The sequence below is a fragment of the Mastomys coucha genome, unplaced genomic scaffold, assembly GCF_008632895.1.
Source record: "Mastomys coucha isolate ucsf_1 unplaced genomic scaffold, UCSF_Mcou_1 pScaffold6, whole genome shotgun sequence".
Classification (NCBI taxonomy): Eukaryota; Metazoa; Chordata; class Mammalia; order Rodentia; family Muridae; genus Mastomys; species Mastomys coucha.
Window position 1 is genome coordinate 52,109,260 of NW_022196912.1, and position 11,539 is coordinate 52,120,798.

At 43.8% G+C, this 11,539-nt stretch overlaps 1 protein-coding gene and 1 pseudogene across 2 annotated transcripts in view; one reads left to right on the forward strand and one right to left on the reverse strand.

The window, feature by feature from the left end:
- Positions 1-5,760: 5,760 nt before the first annotated feature.
- LOC116081354 lies at positions 5,761-5,876 on the reverse strand (annotated as a pseudogene).
- Positions 5,877-9,634: 3,758 nt separating this feature from the next.
- The window catches only part of Crppa (CDP-L-ribitol pyrophosphorylase A), a 288,105-nt gene continuing 286,200 nt past the window's right edge, over positions 9,635-11,539 (forward strand). The window contains exon 1 of one of the 2 annotated variants that reach the window (XM_031355623.1): positions 9,635-10,202. In XM_031355623.1, coding sequence (XP_031211483.1) covers positions 9,952-10,202 — 251 coding nt within the window. In that variant the 5' untranslated portion in view covers positions 9,635-9,951. The remainder of the gene's footprint in view (positions 10,203-11,539) is intronic. The other variant, XR_004114134.1, reaches the window with a different exon arrangement.

An 11,539-nucleotide genomic window follows, 5' to 3' on the forward strand; every position in this document is an offset into this window, starting at 1 on the left:
CCTGGTTGTGTCAGAACTTCTCAGAGTCAAGCTGTCTCTGTGATCCTGTGATTCTGTGATCCTGTGATTCTGTGATCCTGCGATCCTGGGATTGTAAGGTCGCCTGGGAGTGTGGCTTTCTCTGTGTGTTGTGGGACTGGCTGCAGAGCTTGCGCCCAAGGTCTGCTCTGGACCCCAGCCCAGACAGACTGGAAGGAACTGGAGTCACTGGGCTGGGGGAGTTCCTGTGTGCCTGGTCCCGCTGGTCCCAGCTACTCCCAGTGTTGGGACAGATGTTGGTTCCTGCTTACCTCTAATCCAGAGTGTGTCAGAGCACCTGGGAGTGGAGCTTCCTCTGGGTGTTGTGGGAGTGGCTGCAGAGCTCCATTATGGTGGTTTTAAGATGGAATCTCTGTGTTGTTTTGAATTGCATTTCCCTGATGACTGAGGATATTCAACATTCTTTAAGTGCTTCTCAACCATTCAAGATTCCTCTGTTGCGAATTCTGTTTAACTCTGTACCCCATTTTTTAATTAGGTTATCTGGTGTGTTGGTTTCTACCTTCTTGATATCTTTACACATTTTGGATATTAGCATTCTGTTGGGTGTAGTGTTAGTGGAGATCTTTTCCCAATATGTAGGCTGCTGTTTTGTCCTCTTGACATTGTCCTTTGCCTTACAGAAGCTTTTCAGTTTCATGAGGTCTTGTTAATCAATTGTTGATTTTAGAACCTGAGCCATTGGTGCTCATGAAATTGTCTCCTGTGTTCAAGGCCATTTCCCACTTTCTCTTCTATTAGATTTAGTGTATCCAATTCAATGTTTTTGATCCACTTAGACTTGCATTTTGTGCGTGGCCAGAAGGCAGTATTCCACAGCCTTCTCTATTCTCCATCAGTTTTCACACTCTTTCAGCTTCTTCCATGTTGTTCCCTGAGCACTGGGTACTTGATAAAAATATCCTATTTAGTGATGAGGGCCTAGTACCTTCTCTGCCATTTGACTGCACCTCTGCATTGACTTTTGTCCAATTCAGAATGTGTCTTCCCTGACCAAGGTTGAGAGCAGTTTGTGACTATAAAAATATGAACAGATATTGAGAAGGTAACTTGACAACCAGTTCATTTAGCAAAATAGCAATAATGGATTCTCTCACCAAGGCCTATGTTCTCCCCAGATAGGCATTTTTGACAAGGATTACATCACCTAGCTTGGAATTCCCTCTTGAGGAGCAGGGTTCAAATTCTATCAAAAAAGTCATCAGTTACCCTCCAACAGTCATGTGGCCGTTGCATTAGTGGTCATCTTTGCCCTGGGATGTTGGTATTGTTGCAGTGAGGGTCTTTCGTTGAGTAGGCCTGATGGGTTTTCTCCCCAGCAAGCTGCTCAGCATTTTCCAGCACAAAGAAAGCTATCCAGCAGGAATGAACTTACTCAGCCATTTAAAACTTGATTTCTCTATGTCCTGCAGCCAAAGAACATCCTATCTTCAGCAATAGGGTTTTACTGTGAAAACCCTATTTGGAGTGTTCATGGCATTTCTCATCTATTTGCTTTTTCTGAAGAGAATTTTTGGTTTGTAGCATTTATTGGAGCTTTCTAACCATTTTTATTTTGATGACAACCATAAAAGATATTTCTAACTGAACGTCTGCATTTATGTGTTGCTAGGATTTAGAACCACATTCATTAGTGTCCTACAGCGTGGTATAATCTATAATATCTTTTAACTTATTATAATACTTCTGTGTCAACATATTTTGTGAATAAAAATGCATTTTCTTCACATTCAAAAAGAAAAGAAAAGAAAGCTGTCCGAGCAAGCCTTGTGGAGCAAGCCAGTAATCGGTGCCCCTCCACGGCCTCTGCATGAGCTCCTGCCTCTAGAGCTGTGCCCTGCTTGAGTTTTTGTCCTGACTTCCTTTGGGGATGAACTGCAATATGGAAGTGTAAGTCAAATAAACCCTTCTCTTTGAACGTGCTTTTGCTCATGGAGTCTTATCTCAGCAACACTAACTCTAACAAGGGCAGCCTGCTTTCCTTGTACCTCACAGCATGGACATTGCATTTTCACTTGCTTTATGTTCTGAGAATTTTTAATAATTTCTGTTTTATTTATTTGATACATCGTTCATCCATAAATCTCCTTGAGCTTCTATCTTGATGAAGATTTCTAGTTTTATCCTATTGTCACCAGATAAAGACAAGAAACCCTTTCAATTTTCCTATACTTGCTGAAACTTCTTTTCTACTCATGGGTGCATGTTTAGAGTTGTAATGTTCTCTTAATGAATTGGTGCAAAGTGACCAAGTTTAAAAATCTCTTTTGATCATTTTTAAGTTTTGTTTTGGAGTCTATTTCATCTTAAATAGTAGCCACCCCTTCCTTGAATTCTACTTCTGTTTCCTTCGAATAACTTTTCCAACTTTTCCCAATTTGGCTGTGATTGGTTTTGATGGCAAGATGAGTCTCTAAGGCAACAATTAGTTAGATTTTTTTTTCTGTCCAGCATGCTAGTCTGTCTTCTGATTGGTCTATTAACATTCAGTTACTGTTGAAAGGTGTGTATTAATTTCTATTATTTTATTGTTTTTACTTCTTTCTTCTTTTATTCTTTTGTATAGAGCCATGAATGTGTTTATCTTTATTGTCGACCGAATGGATTCCTTTACATATCTTCTTTTGGGTGTGTGTGTATGTCTATAAGTATGGTGTGTGTGTGTGTGTGTGTGTATGTGTGTGTATGTGTGTGCTTATGGAGGCTAGAGGCTGTGATAGCAGATGTGTTTCACAGTGACTCTCCATTTTATTTTTGAGTCAAGGTCTTTCATGAAATGGGAGCCCACAGGTTTGGCAAGACTGTCTGGTTATGAAGTTCCAGGGATTTGCCTCTTTCCTACCTTGTCCATCCACCTTAGTACTGGGTTTACAGAACTATGTCATTTCCTTTGCCCTCTCAAGTATCCTTGTAGGGCTGGTTTAGTGGCAATACATTTCTTTCTTTCTTTTTTTATTAGATATTTTCTTTATTTACATGTCAAATGATATCTCCTCTCCCAGTTTCCCCTCTGAGAAAAACAGAACGAAAAAAAAAAAAAAAAACCCTGTTCCCTCCCCCCTCCCCCTGCTCGTGGCTGGGGCAGGATTGTGCATGAGTTCAAGGCCAACATCCCGGGTGACAGGCAATACATTTCTTAAGTTTTTTGTTATTATGGAAAGTTTTCCTTTCTTCTTTAATGATGACAAATCATTTTTCTGGATTGCTGGTTACAGTAATCTAGGTTGACAACTAATTGTCTTTTGGAGCCTGGTTAGCTTTTATTTTCAGATTGACACAACCTAGAGCCACTTCGGAGGAATTCACCATTCTCAGCAGAAGACTCGCCTTGGCAGACTGATGTGTGGAACTGTCTTGACTGATGACAGATGTGGGAAGCAGTAATACATCATCTGCCCCTCACTTATGGAGTTTCTGTTGCGACATTGTCGATAGTTCTGATAGGTTTTCTTTTTACATGTGACTTTGTGCTTCTCTTGCTTCTGCATTCTGTATGGTTAGTTGGGTAACTATCTGACAAGGACATTTGTCTCTTGTCTGATTGGTGTTCTGAAACAAATGCCTCCAGAATGTGCATGCTTTCTCTAAATTGGGAATATTTACTGAGACAATTAATTGAATATATTATTTATGTCTTGAGCTCCTCCCTTATTGAAACACTTCATATGTTAACGGTGTTCAGACTTTCTTAGTTTTATTTCTGTCCATTTCTGAGTTTGTTTGTTTTCCATTCCTGATATACTGTTCTCCACTTGTTCCACGGTGTATGTCTGAGTCCAGGTTAAGTGTACATGTATGAGTATAAGGAGGACAGAGGAAGACACAGTGTCTTCCTCTATTTTTTCCCCTCAATTATTTGCTTTATTGCCTTTAAGCAGACAGAGACTCTAACTGAACTCCCAGCTCACTATTTTGGCTAGATTGGCTGAAAAGTGATCCTCTGGAATCTGCATGTCTCCACTGCTCAGTACCTTAGGTTATCTGTCTTTTTTTTTTTTTTTAACTTTATTCTAGTTCTTTGTGAATTTTACATCACGCACCCCAATCCCACTCATCTTCTCCTCTCTTTATACCTAACCTTCATTTTTGTAAACTCCTGCCAAGAAAGGGGGAAAAAAACTCTCATCGTGGAAGCTGTAGTGTGTCACAGTGTGTCCCACAGTATACCCTTTTGCCCACACTTTTGCTTGTAAATGTTCTTTGCAATGTATGAAGCCTCTGGTTTCTCCTACTCTACCAATACTGGAACCTCACCTGGACTCCTCTTGTATATCCTGTTGTTGCCCTGTGTGATGGAGCTCCTGTAGTTTTGGATCTGCGGGACCAGCCCCTTCCTGAACTCCAGCAGTTCATTGACAAGATAAATGTTGGGGTGGGCCAATTCAAAGTCCTGGAATTGGAACTGAGAGGTCCTGAGCTGGTCAGCCTACTGGCTCTTCTGCTCTCATGCCCCTAGACCCTTTTCACCACCAAGCCCTGCAACCAGGGCCAACTCTACCCTGCTGCCCAGGTGAGATGCAGCCCTTTGTTCTGAGTGTTTCAGCCAGTGAGGGACATGGTCAGTTCTCACACTTTCATAATCCTGAGGCCAGCTCTCCCACCTGCCATAGGTGGCAAGGAATGAGGGAAAGGAGGAGGGTGTCTCTCCCTAGTCTACACCACTACACAACTGACAAGAAGCAGGAGTCACTCTCCTGTGGTCTCACACCCTAGGGCCTGCTCACCTGTAACCCCTATACCCAGGGCCAGTGCTACTGTGGTGCAGGACCTGTTCTCCCAAGTGCTGCAGTAGGTGAGGGACAGAACTAGCTCTCCCACTCTGATGACTTCCAAGTTAGGTCTCCTGTCTTCTGCAGGTGGCAAGGGGTGAGAGGTAAAGGGAGTCTCTCCTTTGCCTGTGCCACCACATGGCAGACAAGAGATGGGGTTATCTTTCTCATGATTTATGCCCTCATACTGGCTCACCCATGTGCACACTACCAGGATAAGCACCAGGAGGTGCTGCCCAGATGAGGTACAGGGCCCAATCTTGTGAGTGCTGTAGCTGGTAAGGAGCAAAGACGGCTCTCCTGCTCTCATGACCCCAGTGCCAGGTCTTCCACCTGCCACAGGTGATCAGGGGTGAGGAAGAGGAAAGGATCTCTTCCCTGACCTTGCCACCTCATGGGAGTCAAGCGGCAGGGCTTGCTCTCCTCTGATCATACCCCCGGGGCTAGTTCACCTTCATCTCCTGCACTGTGCAGAGACTGTTTTCCCAAGTACTATTAGCTGACTAGTAGGCAGGGTCAGCTCATCCACAATGCCCAGGTGAGGAGTGGGGCCGGTTCTGCATAGCTCTCAGACATGAACATGCTCCTGGGCAGCATCCCAGACCAGGGGCATCGCCTGGTCTTTGGTGATAACAGACCCAAGATGCTATAGGGCCATGGATTCAAACATGGCCCCCAGTGGCAGAACCCAATGAAGGTGCCAGGTGGCATCACCAGCTACTCACATCAGGTTGTTCCTCCCTACCTTCAAGTCTCCAGTTCTGCTTCTCTTCATTGTACCCATATTCTTCTGTTTCTTTCTCTTCCAGTTTTCTCCACCACTTACTTACTTTTCTTAGTGGTGCCTAGGTTATACATTATGTTAAGCAGGGGACATGTTGGTCAAGGCCTGCCTCCTGAAGCCTGTGTGGTGCAGGACTGGTGGTCATCTCAGGCTCTCCTTTTTCCAAGGAGTGTTAGGCTATTCATTCAGATGTTCACAGGTCAGAACATAGCCTCTTTCCTCTCTGCCACCTACTGACAGACATGTGATATAGCAGGAACCCCTGCAATGCCTCTGGGGGCAGTGGTTATCTGTCTTTTTACTTGGGTGCTGGGGATTAGAACTTGGGCAGCATGTGCTCTTACTCACCAACCTATCTCCTTAACATCTCGGATGACGGTCAGGTGCTGTGGTGGTTTGAATTAGGATGGCCCCCAAAGACTTATGTGTTTGAATGCTTGGTCATTAGGGAGTGGCATTATTAGGAGGTGTGGCCTTGTTGGAGTAGTGTGTCACTGTTGGGGTGGGCTTTGAGGTCTCCTATGCTCAAGCTGTTCTTAGTGTGGCATTCTTTTCCCTGCTGCCTATGGACCCAGATGTAGAACTCTCAAGTACCATGTCTGCCTGCATACTGCCATGCTTTCTGCCATGATGATAATGGACTAAACTTCTGAACCTGTAAGCCAGTCTCAATTAAATGTTTTCCTTTATAAGAGTTGCTATGACCACGGTGTCTCTTCACAGCGCTACAAACCATAAGACAGGTACTATAAGTTGATGCAACAGGAAATTGCATTGATTATTGTGAGTATATTGAAAGGAATCTATTATTTATGTCCATACAATATGCATAAGATATTGCTTTTACCATGTATGCAGACTGTTGTTTGTTCTTTTGTTTGCTACCAGTTGATCTGCTACACTTTGTTATACACAGCATATATGATCTAAGGATTCTTAGTGACAAGATCAAAATTACTGTATTTTCTTTAAGAACAAATCTTATCCAATACTGTCAGATTCCCGCTATAATTTGTCAATTTTTGATCTTGTAGTATTTGATAAGGCAAGTCATTTTTAATTATGGAAATTAACAGGTTTCTCCGTAAGGTTTTCATTCCTGAATGAATGCTTGTATTTACTTAAATCACCCTCTCTCTGACCTCTGCTCCCCACAGAACTCTTTCCTCTTAGTCCACTTCAATGGTCCCCCACGAATGAGAGAAAATGCGGTACTTGACATGATTCCCAGGTCCTTCTACTCTGTGCAAATGACATGACATGATTTTCTTCTTCATATTCCATCATGAATGTGTCATACTTTCTTTATTAATTCTTCTCTTGGGCAGCTAGGCCAGTTCTGTGTCTGCAAAATTATGGATATTGCCTTGATTAACATGACATTCACATTGTTGTAATCTGAATTTATTCCCTCAGGGATGCACAGGAAAAAAAATCTAATTTGGTCATATAGTTTGGTAGTCCACCTTTTAATTTTCATGGCACTCCTATACTAACTCCTTGTGGTTGTTTGAATAGGGATGGTCCCCATACACTTATTTGTGGGAATGCTTGGCTTATAGGGAGTGGCATGATGGTAGAGAGAATATCTTGTGTATTATATGGATACTTCACCTGTCAATTAAAACCAAACCAAACCAAACCATTGGCTTGTAGAAAGTATAGAATAGAAAGTGGGACATTCAGTAGGCAGAAAGAATTCTGGGATAGAGGGAAGTGGGAAGAGTTGCAGAGGAAGATGTGAGGAGAACAGACACATGGTACCTCAGTAGAGGAAAGCAGTCATGTAGCAGAATGTAGATGAGCAGAAAAGGTTTATTTTAAGTTACTAGTTAGGGAACAAGCCTAGCCACATGGCCTAGGTATTCGCAAATATATTTTGAATCTGAGTTGTTATTCTGGGAGCTTGAGGCTGAGGAAAGCAGAACATTAACACATTACTAGGATGTGTGATCTTATTGGAGTAGGGATAGCATTGTTGGGTTGTTGGAGGAAGTGTCACTGTGGGGTGGGCTTTGAGGTCTCAGATGCTCAAGCTATGCCCAGTGTGGCTCACAGTCTTCATTCCTGCTGCCTGCAGATCATGATGAGATCAGAACTCTCATCTCCTTCTCTAGCACTCTCCGTTTGCCTGCATGCCACCATGCTTCTCATCATAAGTATAGTGGAGTGAACCTCTGAAACTAAATCTGCCCTAATTAAATGTTTTCCTTTGTAAGAGTTGCTGTGGTCCTGGTGTCTCTTCACAACAATAAAATTCTAACTAAAACAGTCCTACAAAGCTATACTAATTTAAATTTCCACCACCAGCATAGTAGGCTTCTTTGCCTGCATTCTTGGCCAGTACTTTTTTTTTTTTTTCCTTGTAAAAGTTCCATCCTCTTGGGTGGCTTGCTCCATAACCCATGTGTTCATTTCACAAACCCTACACTTAACATATCCTACCATAATAAAACCTAATGGTTCACACCACAAGACACATAAATAATGTACCCCTATGCACACATTTTAAAAATTCTAGCCAGCAACCACTTTGGGAAGACCAAAAGCCTGCTCTTCTGCCTCTGGTGCTTTCTGCCTGCTGAGTGCTCTGCTGTCTCTGGGCTGGTCACTGGGCTGGTTACTGGGCTGCGTAAGGAACACAGTCCTTCTGTTAGTTCATATGTGATGGAGCCTTCTCTTAAGAGTCTCCTTTGAGCAAGCTCTAATAAATCAAATACCCAAATACCTAGCAAAGAGCTCTTTCCTAGAATCAGTCAGTCTTTCTGGCCCCCACCCCACCTTCACTCTGTCTCTCAGTCCATCTCTCCCTCATACACCCCTGTCTCCTGCAGAGGAAACATTCAAGCTTTGCAATACAAATAAGGCAACCTATAATGCTTCCTTTTCATCTAGTGGTCAAGAGTTCAACAAACTTCGGTTAGCACAGAAGTTGTTCATTAGCCACAATGAAAGCAACAAAAGAAAGTGCTTTAGGATATTAGACAAAAGAGGGTAAGAGAATTTTTTTTTTTATTTTCGTATGCTTTCAATTGGCAAAGTGGATAAAAATAATGAGATTTAATACTGTAACTGGGTAGTTTCAATCCTCAAGTTTTTGTTTTTATGATTCTAATTTAGCTATTGATGGGTGAAGATTGATAATACACATGGTCAAATAATTCCATATCCTTTGTCATTATTCAATCAGCAGTTCCTTCAATAAGTATTAGGTCCCTGTCACATTCCTGAAGCTGGGCATACAACCCAAACCAAAAGCAAGGCTAGGGCATGCTCTCATGAATTTTACATTCCAGATCCTGAATGCAGTGGTGCTTGGCATTTGGAGTACCCATTCTATTTCATCAACATTTCCCACAAGGACAGTACTAAATAAGCGCTAGATGAGCACCAGGCCTGAAACTTCTCAATGCTTGTTGCACCTCCAAACCGAAGATTTATGGTTGCCTTGCCTTCGTTGGCTGTGCAGTCTTATACAAGCTACTTAGCACCAATGTTCCCCTGTCAGCGAAAATGACCACTAGAGGTTTTTTTTTTTTTTTTCCCCTGTTAACAGGAGATGTGTGTATTCAGCAGTTAGTGAGGTTGCTGTCCTCCTCTGGTTACCACAAAAACAAAACAAAACAAAAAACAAAACAAAAACAAAACAAAACAAAAAAAAACAAAACAAAACAAAACAAAAAAAAAAAAAAAAAAAAAAAAAAAAAAAAAAAAAAAAAAAAAAAAAACCAAAAAAAAAAAACCAAAACCAAAACAAAACAAAAAAACCACACTTGCCCAATAGAATCACCTGCGGAATTAAAAAATATTCCACAGTCCTGGCTGCACACAATCAGATCTTAAAAATTTGAGCGTGGAATACAGAGTTCAGGAACACTCTACTTGGTGGTTCGAACGTGCAGACAGGTCTGGGAATCAACCTTGCAGTCCGGATTCTAGACTTTGTCTAGCTAAAATCAGGGTGCCATCTGTGGATAACGAAATTCTTATGACCGAGGTGCACACATTTGTACCTTGAATACAAATATTTCCCACTTATCTGGAATGGGGCCTGTGATTGTGTTGTGCATAGTTGCCTGTGTGTGACTGTCAAATACGTGAGGACTGCCACTGCAGCCTCAGCTTGGCCAGCCCGGAGGGATAGAGGGAAGAGCAGGAAGAGCGCTGCCTTGGGGCGCTGGGCCCAGGCTGGGACAACAGGCTTGTTGGCTCCCTCCGCGATCAGCACCGGAGGCCACCTTCCCCGAGTCTGCTCGGCGCCGTTCCTGGCCCAGTCCGACCCGATCTCGGCCCAGGGCCGGTGTTGGCGTCTCGCTCACGGTTCCCATCTGCACCTCGGGGTTCTGCGCTCTGCTCGCTATGGAGCTCGGGCCGTACAGCAGGCCCGCCGAGCCTGGGCATTGCGTGAGCGGCCCTGCGGGCGCGGGCTCAGCGATCCTGGAGTCCCCGTTGACCGCCGCCCGGGTGGAGCCCGGGAGCAGCCCTGGAACCGTGGCCGCCGTGCTGCCGGCTGGGGGTTGTGGGGAAAGAATGGGCGTCCGCACCCCGAAGCAGTTCTGCCGGGTTCTGGAGAGGCCGCTCATCAGCTACACTTTGCAGGCCATGGAGAGGTAACTGGCGCCGGCCATCCGCTCCCCAGAGCCCAGGATCATCCCAACGGGCAGCGTGGCGGGGAGCGCCGGGCCTGGGGCCCTGGCTAACCAGGGCTTTGGGACCCAGGGACTTTCGGTCCCAAGGCTGGTCCTGTGGGGCCCGAGGAATCGCTGCTCTAGGAGCGCCTTGGGCATTCTGCCACCGCGCATGCGTGCGGGCGAGTCGGAGCCGCACCTCCAGTTTCCTGGGCAGACACGTTTCTTCTTGGAAGTCAGGCCTGGCTAAATAACCAGGTCTTAGAGAGAAGAGCAGTGTTAATTCCAGCCTTTCAATAACGGGAAGGAGTTGTATGGTGAGGTTGAGGTCTAGACACCCTAGGAAAGAGACGGAAGTTAGTTAATTTCAGAAATAATGAGCAGTGTCAGGAAGGCTGTGAGAGGAGGATGTGATGGGGCTGAGGATGTTAGACGGGAAGGGAAGGGAGGATTATAAAGGTGCTTAAGTTCTGCAAGATCTTTACTCTTTTGAAGTCAAAATGGACAGCTGTGGTGATGCCTTAAATCCTGAATCGGACTGGTTACGTTTCAAGATAGATGCTAATATTTATTATGAGTAACGATTACAGGAGACTTCCATAGAAACCACTGTCCTTGGCCGTTTCTTCTGAAGAGCAGCTCCCAACACACTTGAAAAAAATCAAAGGGACAAAGTAATTTCTCGTGAGATTATTTTACTCTCTGAGTACTGGCATTTGGTAAATGGAAGAAGTGTAAAGGGTAGCAATCATCCTTGATTAGAATAATCAGGACCAGTGGTTACACCCAAAGCTCAAGTCAGACCAGGAAACGATTCCAGTTACCGCCCCTGTCTGTGTCCTTTATTTCTCTGGATAGTAAAGGGGTTGCTTCATACAGCCATCCTACCAACACCACCTCCCCCCCCCCCCAAAAAAAAATTCTAGCTCCACAGTCATTCTGGCAATGCTGTTCGTTCATCTTTTCAGCAATGGGCAATGAAATGGCTTGCAATGGATATTAGCTGCGGATCTTTGTCTGCTTGAGAGTTATATTCAGGGAGTTGTAGACTGTTTTTCATTTAACACCTTTTCCCTTGGGGGGATACTTTCTATTAATTTGCCCCCTCTTTTTTTTTTTTGCATGTACCAAGGTAGCCTGAACACTAAAAGTTAAATCTTTTAATATAAAAGAATGTTTGGAAAGGGTTTATTTGTGGAAAATACAGCAAAAGGACATTTGCTTTCCATTTTTGCTTAATTGATTACAGCAGTTTGAAATCCTAATAGCCCATTAGGGAAATTGAAATAAATTATAACAGCTTATATAACTCAGGGAAC